This window comes from Typha angustifolia, chromosome 7, assembly GCF_048772165.1.
Source record: "Typha angustifolia cultivar Huaian chromosome 7, ASM4877216v1, whole genome shotgun sequence".
In the NCBI taxonomy this organism is placed as follows: Eukaryota; Viridiplantae; Streptophyta; class Magnoliopsida; order Poales; family Typhaceae; genus Typha; species Typha angustifolia.
In genome coordinates, this window is record NC_133245.1 from 16,098,049 (window position 1) to 16,113,370 (window position 15,322).

At 36.6% G+C, this 15,322-nt stretch overlaps 2 protein-coding genes across 2 annotated transcripts; both read left to right on the forward strand.

Moving 5' to 3' along the window:
• Positions 1 to 2,366: 2,366 nt before the first annotated feature.
• On the forward strand, positions 2,367 to 8,578 carry LOC140762606 (uncharacterized). The gene is made up of 8 exons (XM_073100479.1): positions 2,367 to 2,772; positions 2,817 to 3,749; positions 3,851 to 3,870; positions 4,701 to 5,275; positions 5,836 to 5,980; positions 7,377 to 7,625; positions 7,957 to 8,266; positions 8,451 to 8,578. The coding sequence occupies exons 1-8, from the start codon at positions 2,367 to 2,369 to the stop codon at positions 8,558 to 8,560; spliced, it is 2,748 nt and encodes a 915-aa protein (XP_072956580.1). The 3' UTR covers positions 8,561 to 8,578.
• Positions 8,579 to 9,561: 983 nt separating this feature from the next.
• Positions 9,562 to 15,031, forward strand: LOC140761966 (calcium-dependent protein kinase 26-like). The gene is made up of 7 exons (XM_073099528.1): positions 9,562 to 10,726; positions 11,118 to 11,261; positions 11,346 to 11,498; positions 11,932 to 12,047; positions 12,648 to 12,815; positions 13,613 to 13,837; positions 14,777 to 15,031. The coding sequence occupies exons 1-7, from the start codon at positions 10,000 to 10,002 to the stop codon at positions 14,894 to 14,896; spliced, it is 1,653 nt and encodes a 550-aa protein (XP_072955629.1). The 5' UTR covers positions 9,562 to 9,999; the 3' UTR covers positions 14,897 to 15,031.
• The last annotated feature ends 291 nt before the right edge of the window (positions 15,032 to 15,322 follow it).

A 15,322-nucleotide genomic window follows, 5' to 3' on the forward strand; every position in this document is an offset into this window, starting at 1 on the left:
GCGGATATTTCGACGAAGTATAGGGCCATTTATTGGAGCAATTTAAAGCGTGGGACCTCGTGCATGGGGTACGGTATAGCTTTTGTAAGCGAACCAAAAACAGTGGTCGCATCTCCGAGCACCAACTTATGACGTAGTATTTGTTTTGAATTTTTATAAATTATAAATTATATTTTATCTGATTTACATATCAAGAATTTTATTACCCAACATTTCATTTTTTTTATAATTTAATTTAACAATCTGATATTATTTTAGCTAACTAATGATTAAATTACTAAAATACTTTCATTATCATTTTTAATTTTCTATATCCCTCTATCATCTTTCTCATCTACCTTTTTTATTGTTGTCATCACAGCTACTATTTTTACTCATCTTTCCCTCTCTCCTCATTTTCTTCTCTTTCTTTTATTCTTCATCGATTTTAGAAATAAAAATAATAATAGAATAAAACATAATTAGTTTAGATATTGATAAAATATTTTATATATTATAGTATAATATTTATTTTCTAATACCATCTAATGCAAGATGTTAAATAAAAATTATAAAAAAATACATATTAAAAACTTAAAATATAATTTATAAAAATCTCATTTTATTCCTATCTATCCAACTCTTTCGACAAATCCCAGATAGAAGTCGACTCGTCCAGGTATTAATTAATTCTGCGTATTAAAAGCAAACCCTTTTATTAAATGCCCATCATCTTATGCAATCAGGAATAGATGCTTACGTTCTGTCAATCTCTCAATGATACCGTCGCGATAAGGAATAAAACTATACTTTTATCCTTGTCGTCTGTCTCTCTTCTTCTTAGCATTGCGAATAGGTAGCTAACTCAACCAACATGCTAAACAAAATTAAATAAAGCCAACTGGGATCTTCCCATGCAACTAACTGCTGTCCCACAATGCTTTCATATTAAACCTTCTAATTTATGTTCTAGCTTAGGATCATATACTACAAAGTGCAGAAGATTCGCTTTAATTATTTATTGCATATGGATCCTTAATCGCAAGCCCTGGACTGATCAAAATATGCTGGTGGTAAGTATAAATTACTAGGTGCTCCCTTGATTTATTAGTTCACTGGTATCATACTAATTAAAGAGCTTTCTAACAGGGGAGAAAGATGGAGAATAATAAGATGCCATTAAAAGAGCCTTTCAATCTCTGTGTTCATATCGTACCAGGTCATCATAAGGTGGCAGGTATTGGATTCCTAATTTCCTATGGGTTTAAGTAAATCTAACACCATCCACCAAATTACCCTTCTTAATCACCACGTCAATCTCGCGTGCTCCAGTCCACTTTTTATTACATAATTTTCATAATTACCACCAAAATTATTATATTGTTTCAAAAATGTCACCGGAAATAGTTCCATTCAAATACAACTTAAATTTAAAAACTATGTTGTATTTATATAAATTAATTTTAATAGTTTAAATACTACGTAATATTTTATCCTACAGTACAATATAAAGCATTTTTTAATGTGATTGTTGATATATATTTATATATTGTGAAGTAAAAAACAATATTTTACCCTTTACATTTATAAATAACTGTAGTAAAAATTTGTTAAGAATATTTTCTTAAAAACTAACACTAAATAATTGTGAAAGCCTAGGCTTTTGTGATATTTAGGATATTTTAAATAATAGCAATTATGATATTTTTAATAATATTTTAAAAAAGCATACGATGGGTGATGATTTCAAATAATATCTTATTGTTTTTTTCTAAAAACACTCTTATCTCTTACCAAAAATATTTAAAAAAGTTATTGAGTTAACTTAAACTCATATTAGCTTAAGATAATAAATATATATAAAATTAAATTAATAATTTAAATATTTTAAGGGTTATCCTCGCTAGTCTTAAATAAGACCAAGAAAGTAACTTCAGAATTTAAAAAACATTAATTTAAATAAAAAATAATTCTGTTTGTTAGGCATATATAAGTTTAAGTTAGCTCACGGTATTTTTTTAATATATTTGGTAAAAGGTAGGAGCTTTTAAAAAAACGATAAGGTAGGGGTAGAATTATAAAAAGATCTAATGTAGGGGCTTGTTTGAAAAGTTTCCCAATTCAAAAGTTTTGGTGGCAATTATGTAAACAAAACCCTTTTATATTTCGCGGTTCTTGAGTCCTTCCCGCGTATAAATTAGCCCGGCCGGCGAGAGAGCTAGAGTTCCGTCTTCTTCCTCCATTTGTCTCTCTCCCCTCTCTTTCTCCTCGTCTTCTTTGTCTTCATCCTTTTTGCCAATGGCCTCTCGATATCCCGTATCTCCCGGCGTGTCCTCCTTTCCCTCGCAACCCCTAAAATTTGTCCCGTCTCTCTGCTGCTGTGAGCCATGGCTTCGCTGGAGGAGCTTCTCGCCGATGAAGGGTTCAAGAAGAGGATCCCGAAGCAGCGTCCAAGGGAGTCGGCGGCGGCATCGAAAGCTGTAAGTATGCCCCTTCGTTCTGATCGCGAACAGAATCATTTGCTTCCTACCATGAAGTCTAGGTTCCAGAAGGCGAGGGCTAGGTCTGATGTACTTTCTCGTGGATCGCGATCCAATTGGTCAGATAAGGGAAGGGGTAGGGTTGCGAGTAAGGAGGAACCGCTAGAGATGGAAGGTTTTGAAACGAGTGGGTCGAATTGTTCTCTGGAAGATGGGGGATTCGGTGGGAGGTTGTGGAGCCCGCGTTCTAATAGCGTTGATGAGTTGGGGATGCGTGGAGGTCGTGAAATTAAAGAAACCAAGGGAATGATAGGTAGATACAAGATAATTTACAATAACTATATGAATGATAATCAGGAGCTTCAAAGAGGAAATATCAGAAAGTTTCAGATGCAACCGATAGAAGGGATGATGCAACTGAAAGTTTTAGTTCTGAATTGAAGCTCGATGAAGTTGTAAGCCATGCTGTCATTTCAATATCAACAAGTTATATCAGACAATTCTTTAAAGATGAAAACTTTCGTGCATCTATTAGACATAGCTGTGCTACTTGCCTAGGTATTGACGGAGCTACTGAGAAAAATAAAGAGAATGATACACTGGTTGCCAATTTTAAAGAAGCAATACAAATTGTTGAAAATGTGGTTAAACAAGGCCTGGATTCAAAAGGATTGAAGAAAGCTTCTTTAAAATTGACAGAAATCACAGGGTTGAATTCAAAGGATATGCATGATGGACTCACTTCTGGAATTCCGAATTCATACCTGGCAGCATGTTCCCATCCCTACCTTAGTATAATATATAAGCATCAGAAGAAACACAAAATTTCAGCTAGACATATTTTTCAGGTTTTCTCTAGCTCACCATCTCAGGCACGAAGTAATCTACTACCAGGCTTGTGGGACCGTCTATTCCTCCCTAATTTATCTCATTTAAGGTCGTGGTATGACCAGGAAGTGCAGTTTATAGCACAAATATCCACTACAGAGAGGAAAATGAATCTCCTAGACAAAATGTACAATGATGCACTGGAGAAGGGTACTCATAATTTTGCAGCTTATTATAAAGAGTGGCTCATGGAGGAGACTAAAGCTCCTGCGCTTCCGTTTATTCACCCCCCTTCTTCTGCATTTTATCAGGGCATTTCACGAGATTCCTTTAAATCAATTGGTTCAGATGTAGTTTGTCATTCCGCCAGTTCTATTTCCTCCCAACTACTGGTCGGTAAAAGATTGTATCAGTCGATTTTCAGTCAATCAGGAAAAATGGATGTAGCTGATGAAATGGAAGGTAGAAAGGAGGAGGAGGAATCCAGGAATTACTCTCCCAAGTCCAGAATTCAGAAACATATAGCAGAGCATTCACAAGAATATCATAGTCCTTTCTCGTAGGAACTAATTCATCTGCTTATGTACGTGTTTTCTTTAAATTATATATATATACATTCTTTCCAACTTAGTTGTATGATTGTATCTTATTTCTAGACTCTTTCATATATTGAGTTACATGGATCTTCTTTCTCTCCAACTTCATTGCTTTTTATTACCTATAGTCTTTCGGATAATTGTAAGTTTGGAGAACATAAGAGTTATAACAGATCTCATGGAACTGTTGTTTTTAGAAGTGAACCAACTGTAGGACTAGACTTTGTCTGCTTTTACTTTGCTGGTTGGATTTCTAGTACCCAAATTCTTATATTCACCTTTTCTGCAAAGTAGAGGTCGTTCATTGGAAGGAATTCAGTATAGTTGGAAGTTAAAAATAATTGAACTGCTGAATATATGTTGAAAAACTTATGCTCATGTTCTCTATCAAGTTAGATTATTAAATAGTTTAAATTAATATTAACCAAATATTGTCTGCTATGTTACTTCCTCTCCTCTTTAGAAATGGTAAATAGAGTAATCATCTTTTGACTTAAGTATTCATCTCATTTGCAGAGACATGAAATGACAATAATGGGATCATAATTCATAATTACTCAATTTCTTAACATGATATTTTTCTCTTCATTTGTTATGTAGGCAAAAGAAAATGAGCTTACCCTTAAAAAGTTAGCAAAAGCAGTATTCAAACCACAGGTGACCTTTTAATTTTTTTAACAATAATGATTCTGATGATAGGTACCATGAGAATTTTCCAACATAGTGTAGCAAACGATGGAAATGTTTTCAGATTTTAAAATCAGTTATTATACTGTAAACTTGCTGATTCTGGCCAGTGAATCCTTTTCTATTGCAGCTTAGCAGCATAGAGTACCTGGAACCTGTGACACTAGAGACTGGGCATACCTTTGAGCGAGTGGCTATAAAAGAATGGTTTGATCAAAGCAATAAAACATGTCCTGTTAGTGGACCTGATCAGGAGTGTTTAATTGTATCGGATAGTAATTTTGTGGTGAAGCATTTGATGGATAGCTGGAAGTCAGAACATTGTAAAAATCTGTCACTTTTTACCCCTCGAGTAGCTAGGAGCATGATAAAGCAAGACCGTAAATCTAAATATGAGTCAGCATTATCTGTAACGAAGAACCTTCTTATGGGTTTTACCATGGAAGAACATTTAAGAAATGCAAGACACCTGGTTGCTCTTGGTGGATTAGATTTCCTTTTATGTCGCTTTGAATTAGGAAACTTGGAGGAAAAAGTGCACATAGTTGAACTTATGTTGTGCTGCATCAGAGCAGATGGCTGTTGCAGGAACTACTTGTCAGCAAAACTAAATAGCTCGTGTATCCTTGAGCTTCTTCACAGTAAGCAAGTTGGTGCAAGAATCAACACAGTGTTACTGCTGATAGAATTACTTTGTCTAAAGAGGTTAGTTCTTTTTTCCTTCTTTAATGCCTCAATGTCTTCCCCGGTTCATTTATAAGACTGTTATTCCTTTCATTTTCTTGCAGCATTAATGATAATTAATTAATTATTCTCCTAGTGCTATAGGTTTTTGTTCTCCTAATCCAATAGTTTATATTGAATTACTCACCAGCCTATGAAATAGTTTGCATCTGTAACTTTCTTGAGGAATATGTATCTGAAAATCCTTTACTATCTCCTTGTGGGTGTTCTATTATCTCCAAATATGCATTCGATGAAGAATTTGCCTAATAAACTCCAATGTAGGTTCTGTCTATTATTGATCTCTTAACTTTCAAACTGATAAATTATTTGAGTGCTTTTGTCCTGTTGCTTTAAAGAAATGGATTGCTTGAAGTTATTCTCATCTTGACGATATCATTTCCTTTTGGAAGTGTTTTATTGGTCAAGATCAATTGTCTTATTTCAGTCTGGTAATGAAGTCAGGAGCATTAATTTTTCAAGTTGCAATATAGCATTGTATTGACCTCCTTATATTTTTCTTCTTGTTTTCTATGCTGCAGAATGACAACACTCTCATTGTTCTTGAAAGGTTTCCACACGGAGGCAATCACAAGCACAATGCATGTCCTGCTCGTGTATCTTCAAAGCTCAGGAATAGAAGAAAGAGCCTTGGCTGCCATTCTCCTTTTACACTTTGATCTGATGGTTTGCTTCAAAATTTGTCTCTTCTACCGTATTTCATTTCTCCTGACCTGCATTTAATTATTTATTTCAGATAGCAAGTCCTTTGCAAAAGAGTATCTTTCTGATATTATTTAATTACATCTCTTATTCTTTCCTTTAATTTTGCACCGGTTATTATCTCCAGGCTGCTTTTAATGTTGGCTAATTTAGTTGCTTATCTGAAAAGTGGTAAGTTCATTTTGGAGTTATAGCTCGCGGTATTAAACAAACTACAATTACCAACAAGTCCAATGCGCTTTTGATTTCAAGTAGGTTGATAGGATCTACCAAAGAAGTGATGACATTTTTTATTTCATTATTCTATGTTTTCTTTAAATCCTGTCTCGAGACACCTACTTGGGAATTAGAATCCATATATCCCTATCTCTTGCAACAGCCACAATTGTTTCGATCATAGTTCTTAGTTTCGGTTGATATCGGATCCGTTTTGGACGGGATCGGCCGTATCAATTGATCTTGCCTAAAATTGGCGGGACCGACGGTATCCAACTCGGACCCCACCCCTCCACTTGTCTCTCTTTTTTCTCTCTTTCTCTTTCTCCTTTTCTCTTCTTTCTCACTTCTTTCATCGGTGACCAAATAGATCTCCGACGAAGATTCAATGACCTCGATTTCCAGCGATTTTGGATGAGTTTTTTTTTTTAATTTTTTAGTTTATAATTCTTTTTATTCTCTCTTTTTCTCTTTTTACACTGAGTAAATCCGACAATCTTTACTGTTGTTGCTGCTCACCAATTGCTAAGAGCAGGAGAGAGGGAGGGGAAGAAATAAAGAAAAAATGGGGACTTTATTTATATGAGTAGTTTTTGAGTAATTTTAAATTCTGAGAGAGGAAGGAGAGAGAGAGCTCGATATTTATCAAAATTTTGAATTTTAAGTAAGTTAATATATTTTTTAAGTTTTTAAGCTTTATATGCGAGTAATTTTTATTTTTTTATTTTCCTCTCATTTTTTAAAAAAACTTTTTAAAAATTTTCTGTATTTTTAAATAATATTTAAAATTTTACGTAATTAAAAAATAGTCTGATCCGATGCGAGTGATCAATACGTATATTTTTTTGGACGGTCGATATCGATCCCGATACACCTTGGTTCTAATAAGTAAAGTATGTCAGGAGGATTTTAATAGCTATCAATGCTCATTCTAGTCTACATGTGGGCTCCGGGGATCAAATATTCCTTATTCGTATCCACTTCCCTCTATTGCAATGCCTCTGAGAAACAAGCCCCACAGTTATTAGACATCACTTTGCCTTCAAAATACTAATCAAAGCTTGTCTTGTGTAGAAAATAGTTTGGCACTTTATCATTCTGAGATCTTTACTAGTTATTCTGACTTCTGATTCATTTGTGGCAGGTAGAGCCCTCCAAGTGTAGCATATACAGAGAGGAAGCCATCAGTAGCATTTGTCTAGCTCTTAATTTCTGCTTATCTGACAAGAACATCGTACCTAATTCTAGGAAAGCTCTCCTAATGTTGGGGGGTCACTATTCTTTTTCTGGGAATCTGCTAATCGAGATATGGATGTTGCAACAAGCAGGATACTTTGGTGGTTGTGCTATTGCATCCACTGATGATGATGACAAGAGTGATGAAAATGCACAGGTATACTCCATTTCTACCTGTTGCTCATTTACTCTTCTTACCCTACTTCCAGCTTTTATTCCCTCTGGTCAGAAATTGCTAAGATTAGGTAGCTTCGGAGATACTCATCAGGTGATCTTTGAAGTGTTTTTACTCATATGTGATGGTAACAATTATAACATCGTGAAGGAACTTGGTTTGCATGCATCGTTCCATACTGCTTATAGCATTCTCTAAAATGAAAAATGAAGTGTCTTAGACTTTGTCTATTTAAGAAATCTATTGGCAATCTCTCCTTGATCAGCATTCTTTGAGGTTGAAACTTTTTGTTGTGCAACTTGGCTGGTACTAGGACAAAGAAACAACAGAAAAGGAAAATTGGTTAATGGCTGTGACTTTAGCGCTTCTTGGTAATGGAAGGAGATCATTCCTTGAGGCTCTATGCAAGTGCTTAGATTCTTGTAACGCGGAGCTAGTAAGGTCATGCCTAACAACAGTTGCATGGCTGAGCCATTCACTTGTATCACTTTCTACTGCTGAAATTCAGCTGACAGCATTCTCAGCTCTCATTCCTCGACTGAGGAGAAGTTTAGAGAACAACGAGCAGATTCAGGACAGAGTACTAGCTTCGGCATCTTTGCTGAACTTTAGCAAGATCCCAGGTAAGCAAGTTTGGTATTTTCAGATCTCTTCGAAAATAAGCAGTATAGGTCCTCCCCTATCTATGTACTATTTTACTAACCTATGGCATCTAAAAAGAGAAGTCGTATTGATCTAAGGTGTCATGCCATCAGATACTTTGATTCTAGAAAACTGAGATTTTGCCTTTCCTCCTTATGACTGCAGAATGCAGGGTCCCACTCATGTCGTTTGCAGACGAGGTAGGTGATCTTCTGAAAGAGCTTTTCGAAGTAACTTGGACAGCAAGGCAGCTTTATGCTACATTTGATGGATAATATCCAAAGTTTAGAGGTGACAAAACCACTGGCTGATTACTGCGGATGGAAGGCGTCGAAAGTTTTGCCTAAGATAGTCATCCTAAATGGAGCCCTATTAAGACATTCAAATTCATGCTTTCTAGAGTATGGATCAACATATACAAGGCATTTGAAATCAATTTTGGCTGCAAAAAAATGACAAATGATTGGTCTTTGTTGCAGGCTACCATAATTCAATAGGGAAAACAAAAACCAAGAGAACAATGTGTGTGTGTGTGTGTATATATATATATATATATATAAGTGGGGCACATCGACAACTAAGCCAACGACCAAAGAAAAGAGCAGGAAAGAACACCATCAGCCATAATGGTGCGGCGGGCCATCTGCAGCAGGCCGGCAGCTAACCTGCCCTCATCTGCTTTAGTTTTGGCAGTAGCTTCCGCGTTAGGAGTGTTTGTTTATGAAGCAAAAGCTTAATAAGTGCATCACTAAATCATAGAAGTTTCCTGCTTCCTGAGGCACAGGACGTTATACCTCGAGTATACACACTCTTCACCCTTTAGTAACCAATAACGAAGAGAGATACGAGTTACGGAAAGGTTTACTTTCTCATCTAAGCGTAACAACTCTTTAATCCAGCAAAAAAAGGAGAAGGAAAAATCTAAGCAAAACAACTCCATTTGTTAGAAAAGAAGTGGCCAGATCACAACTCTTGGACAGTTGGATTGGACCATTGTCCTTTTCGATAGGTCAACTCTTTAGCCATGTGCGAGTGTTCCTATTATACATCTAATTCAGTAATATAACCACGAAGAACGTTCATGATCGGAGTGATAAGGTGTGATCCCCTCCGCAAACTAAACTCTAAATAGTGGAATCGTACCTAATCCGCCGCCCACGTAGCTTTCGATCTCACGCATCAAAATTTCCTGGAAAGCGCGACATAATTTAAACTTTAAAAGAGACGAAGGCCATCTCACACCTTCTATTTAAATAAAGATATATATCTTTTGAGAAAAGAAAATAAACGAGAAATATAACCCCTTCACTCTCTCCAAAGGGAGATCGAAGTAGCCATGAAGGCTCCGTCGCTTATCCCTTTATAAATCCGCCTTCGATTCGGCCGCCTCCTCGAATTCCTTCCGGTTTGCGTTACTCTCCTTCTCTTCTCTATCCCTTCTCTCCTCCACGTCTAATTGCGAACCCTAGCACTCGATCTCAGTAAGGTTCCAGCTCGATCGGTCGAAGAAGTATCACTATTCACTGAGGGCTTGAGTTCGTGATCTAATTTGCTACTGGAATATCTGAAATCGGAGTATATCCAGTGGGAGGAAGCCAAGCAAGTGGAATTTAGCTCAAAAGATTTTCCTTCTAGTTCTTTTTTATTTCGTGATTTCTCTTCGATTTCGTCGATGTTTTGATGCTATATTCTTGAGGGATATATCCTCCCTTTAATGGGCAACACATGCCGCGGATCTTTTGGAAGCAAGTACCACCAAGGCATCTTGGAGCCCACGGAACGATCCACCTCTGATCGCAATCACTCCTCCGACGGCTCCTACTCCCCCCAAAAGGCCAAGGACACAGAGGTCAACGCCGTCGTCAGCCCCAAGCCTAGGACCAAACCCATGTCCGCTGCCGCTGCCATAAGACGGGGCTTTGACCCCAACACCAACTACGTTCTCGGCCACAGAACCCCGAACATTCGGGACCTCTATATTCTCAGCCGGAAGCTAGGGCAAGGACAATTCGGCACAACATACCTTTGCACCGAGATCGCCACTGGCGTCGACTATGCCTGCAAGTCCATCTCAAAGCGTAAGCTCATATCCAAAGAGGACGTCGAGGACGTTCGCAGGGAGATCCAGATCATGCACCACCTCGCGGGGCATAAAAATGTTGTCAAAATCAAGGGTGCGTACGAGGATACGTTCTGTGTGCACATTGTGATGGAGCTCTGTGCCGGAGGGGAACTCTTTGATCGAATTATTCAGAGGGGGCATTACAGTGAGCGCAAGGCAGCTGAGCTTACGAGGATTATTGTTGGTGTTGTAGAGGCATGCCACTCACTTGGTGTCATGCATCGGGACCTCAAGCCGGAAAATTTCTTGCTGGTTAATAAGGAAGATGATTCGTCACTTAAGGCTATTGATTTCGGGCTCTCGGTGTTCTTTAAGCCGGGTAAGGAGCAAATGGAACCAATTCTAACCATGAAATTCTGACTGCTGCAACAAGACTTGATTCCTTCTGCAAATTATTAGACAATCCCATCTGAGAATATTAGACAATACGGCTTGATAAATATCATAAATCCGCCATATAATATCTTGTTTCTATGGTAGTCATAACAATTGAGTTATTTTTGTCACAGGCTGTTTCTGACTACTTTCTTATTTATATTAAACTAACTTTCTCTTGTTATTCTGTATTTCTAATCCTTAATTTCCACGTCATAAATTAACTTTGGTGTGGTAACCTCTTTGTATAGAGTATTAGAACCAAATGCATCTGCTCTGGTGTCACTTTCTATGCGTACTGGACTTAATTTTTATTTGGATCCGTGCAACTTCAGGTCAGGTGTTCTCTGATGTTGTTGGCAGCCCATACTATGTCGCTCCGGAGGTACTACGCAAGAATTATGGACCAGCAGCTGATGTCTGGACAGCTGGTGTTATTCTTTACATCTTGCTGAGTGGTGTACCACCATTTTGGGCAGGTATAACTCACTGCTCATTGCATCATCTTTTTAATGTTGATAGAATTAGTAAAACTGATTATTTTCCTCCTTATCTCTTTCCAGAAACACAACAAGGAATATTTGATGCAGTTCTGAAGGGGTTCATTGATTTTGACTCAGAACCATGGCCTTTCATATCTGATAGTGCAAAAGATCTTATAAGGAGAATGCTCTGTCCTCATCCTTCAGAGCGCTTGACAGCCCATGAAGTTCTATGTTAGTCTTCTTGAACTCTTACTTTATAAACTCATCTCCTTTCTTGATTGTAATATATTGATAACGTCCTCTTGGGATGACTTCTTTGTTGCAATCCAGAGCCATATAAATAGTTTGTTCAATCATAAGTACAAGTGAAAAATGCTTTTATAGTCCATAGAGTTAAGGAAAGTACTTGATGCATCTAGTCTTTTATGAGAAAAGCAAATATTCTTGAATGAGGAGCTATTGCATAGCTTTTGCAATATGGCAATTTGCATCGACAAAATGCTGCCTTGTGTTTAATAAGCAAAAGTTTATAAACATAATGCTTTTCCCTAGGAAGGAGTAGATAGTATGATTTATTGAGCTTATGGACGCTGTTCATTGTTTATACTTCACCTTGAAAAATATATAAATGTTTCCACAAATTATAGTCTTCACTTGCAAGCAGGTCATCCCTGGATATGTGAGAATGGAGTTGCTCCTGATCGGGCTCTAGATCCAGCTGTCCTCTCTCGCCTCAAACAATTTTCTGCAATGAATAAGCTAAAGAAGATGGCTTTGCGAGTGAGTGCATTTAATTTTCTTTAAACTATTTCGAAGGTTTGTTTGCAATGATGAACTGTTAGCATGTTAAGATGACTTTGGTCTGCTTTTTATCTTATCTTTTGACAAATTCTCTAGTTAGTCCTGAATGTCCTTTACAATAAGGAAATTTAGTTAATTTTGATACTGTTGCCTCTGGGTATAAAAGTTCTTTTTTTTTTTCTTTGATATTGTCTGCTTGCAAGCAATTCTGTTGATGTGTTACAGAACTTTGGTACTAAAATACTCTACATGATAACACAATCATGAACCACAGAACCTTTAGGAAAATTATCAGTAGACAATTTTCTGTGGGTATTTGTAAGAAAATGAGTGATCTATAAAATCTATCATGCTCATCTTGCTATCTTTGGTTTGAAATTATTAATTGGGTTACCACTACTCATTAATTGCCGAGTCTCCTAGGACTTATACTGAGAATTCCTAGTCCTTTTGTGGTTTGTGCCAGGAGAAATTTATGATGATAATTATAGTCTTCTTATTATGTGCCTTTATTATCATCGTAGTTGGCACATCACTATGGTCATCATGAACTAAAAGAGTTGTTTTACATTTTACCAGGTAATAGCTGAAAGCCTTTCAGAAGAAGAGATTGCTGGATTAAAAGAAATGTTTAAGGCAATGGATACTGACAACAGTGGTGCAATCACATTCGATGAGCTCAAAGCAGGTCTAAGAAGATATGGCTCTACACTGAAGGATACAGAAATCCGTGATCTTATGGAAGCCGTAAGCTTGTTATCCCATCAAATTTGCAGTTTCAAATGGCTGCATCACACTGGATGATCGAAACATAGAACAGACCAAGTGATTTGATAATTGCACATGCATCTAGAGTATCGGTCTTATTGTCTGTGTCTTCTCTTAAAAACAAAAGTTCTTTCAAGAACTTTGGGAATTGATCTCATAGTAAATGCTTCAACTTGAAAACTTAGCTAATTTGTGACAAAAGATAGATAGATTCATTAATTGTAGTGAGAGCATCAATTGTCTCTGATGAGGTATCCAGTCTGTTCTCCAGTTTTCCAACTTCCTTTCCACTGTCCTCTAGGACTTCCAGAGCTTGGTAAAGTACCAGCTTGTAGAGGATGGAAAGTTCAATCACTTGGATGCTGAAACATAATTGGCTAACCCTTCAGAAAGTGGTTTGTACCATACTTCTCCATGGTGCATTCAAGAATTCTATTTACATGGTCTACTTTCTTGGGCTATGAGTTGGATAGACCACTAGAACTCTTTCCTTGGAAATTGCTTTATACTCCAGAACTAATATGGATGGCATATTATATGTATACTGACTTTGCCACATAGAGCCATATAGGTTTTAGTAGATTTAATCTTTCCTCTTGTTTTGAATTGCGTTTTAATCTTTCCTCTTGTTTTGAATTGCATTGGCTTGACATTTGATGTTGAATACAATTATTGTTCTGTTCTTTGAAGATTCTTTTGGTTACTTGAGATTGATAAATTTGTTGCTAGAATAATTTCATATGCCGGGATTGTCTCACTGGTTATCATCATTATAGGCTGATATAGACAACAGTGGTACCATTGATTACAAAGAATTCATTGCTGCAACAGTGCATCTGAACAAATTAGAACGGGAAGAACATCTTGTGGCAGCCTTTTCATATTTTGACAAGGATGGAAGTGGTTATATTACAGTTGACGAACTCCAGCAAGCTTGTAAAGAGCATAACATGCCGGATGTTTTTCTTGAAGATATCATTAAAGAAGTGGATCAAGATAATGTAAGTTCCATCATGTACTAAAATGTCAATATAATCTTTTATTTCTAAAACTTGCATGGCATAAATGGTCTTAACTAGAGCAATCTTCATGAGTAGCATGTCAGTAGAACATATATTAGTACACGTTTCTTTTAAAATGATAGAGCATTGTTGGAATGCTAAAACATCATATACATAAGTGGATCTAGCAAAACAATTCTTGAATCTGAACTTTCCTTTTCTTTGAGGATCCTAAAGTGTTTTGCTGTGGTTAAAGTTATCTTGGCTTTGAGGAACTTGACACCATTCCTCTCTAATATGAATATCTATGTTGGCTTGAAGCTGCCTACAGAAATTCTGCTTCATACAAATTTAGGAACTTTATTTCTATGGTCAAATTAGTAACAGCAACTTTTTTTTTTAATTTGGTAACAACAACAACCAGCATTTTTTCCTTTGTTACCAGCTCCAGATTATCTTACTTTTGTGTGACCAATCAATTGGTGTTTAACATAAATGCTCAGAACCTGGATGATTTAAGCATGCCTATTTGCACTCTTACGGTTTGAGAAAATGGTCACATAGATCTCTTGGAGGTCTTATTACCCTATACACCTTTAACTTTTAAAGTCTCCTGCTGGAAAAATCGCACTAACACAATATAGTAAAACTTTAGAATGGCACATCATATACTTCATACAACTACATCTTGTATTTTTGTGAAAAGCTAGTCACTTGTGTCATCTCCGGTATAGAATTATCACATGGCATTACATATGTTGTGGATTGCCTTCATATAGCCAAAGAACTTTGGAATTGATGCTAAACAAGGTCTATTTTTAATTTTGTCCAAATCTTCATGTTGCTGACTAGCTGCATATTTTCGCCAACAAAGATAAACAATTTTTTATAAGCTGGTATACCTCTTTGTTGGGACTCTCATGCTTCTGTTTGTTTCAGGATGGCCGAATTGACTATGGCGAGTTTGTTGCTATGATGCAAAAGGGCAACATGGGAGTTGGAAGACGGACAATGAGAAATAGTTTGAATATTAGTATGAGGGACGTACCTGGGGCTTAATGAAGTGTTGACTTGTATATGTTTTGTTGTATCCTCTGTTCCTACAGATCCTTTTTGTATGTCAGTTTGAAATGTACCTGAAAAGAAGTGGCACTTCTGAAGAATTTGGTTAATTACCACGATTTATTTGATGAAGTGCAAAATCCACTAACTCGTGAATGATTATGTACTCGTACATCTTAAAACTTAGCTATGGGGCACTGTTAGTAAGCATTCTTCTTTTGTACTTCATCCACTGGAAACTTGTGTGTATGAGAATCGCAACCATTTCTTAATTACAGTTAAAAAAAAGCATCAAATTACTGAGTAATTCTCGAGCAAGTCTGGAGATTCAATTGATGGATGACTCTTTTAGTTTTTCTTGTTAATAAGTGAAAATTTCTGATCTATCTATGTATTGTTATGCTTTGCATCCTTCTACAGTTA

Coding starts and splice junctions, on each gene's coding strand:
- LOC140762606 (XM_073100479.1), top strand. CDS start 2,367: ATGGCTTCGCTGGAGGAGCTTCTCGCCGATGAAGGGTTCAAGAAGAGG. Junction 5,276..5,835: donor GAATTACTTTGTCTAAAGAG/GTTAGTTCTTTT, acceptor TCTATGCTGCAG/AATGACAACACTCTCATTGT. Junction 8,267..8,450: donor GAACTTTAGCAAGATCCCAG/GTAAGCAAGTTT, acceptor TTATGACTGCAG/AATGCAGGGTCCCACTCATG.
- LOC140761966 (XM_073099528.1), top strand. CDS start 10,000: ATGGGCAACACATGCCGCGGATCTTTTGGAAGCAAGTACCACCAAGGC. Junction 10,727..11,117: donor CTCGGTGTTCTTTAAGCCGG/GTAAGGAGCAAA, acceptor GTGCAACTTCAG/GTCAGGTGTTCTCTGATGTT. Junction 11,499..11,931: donor GACAGCCCATGAAGTTCTAT/GTTAGTCTTCTT, acceptor ACTTGCAAGCAG/GTCATCCCTGGATATGTGAG.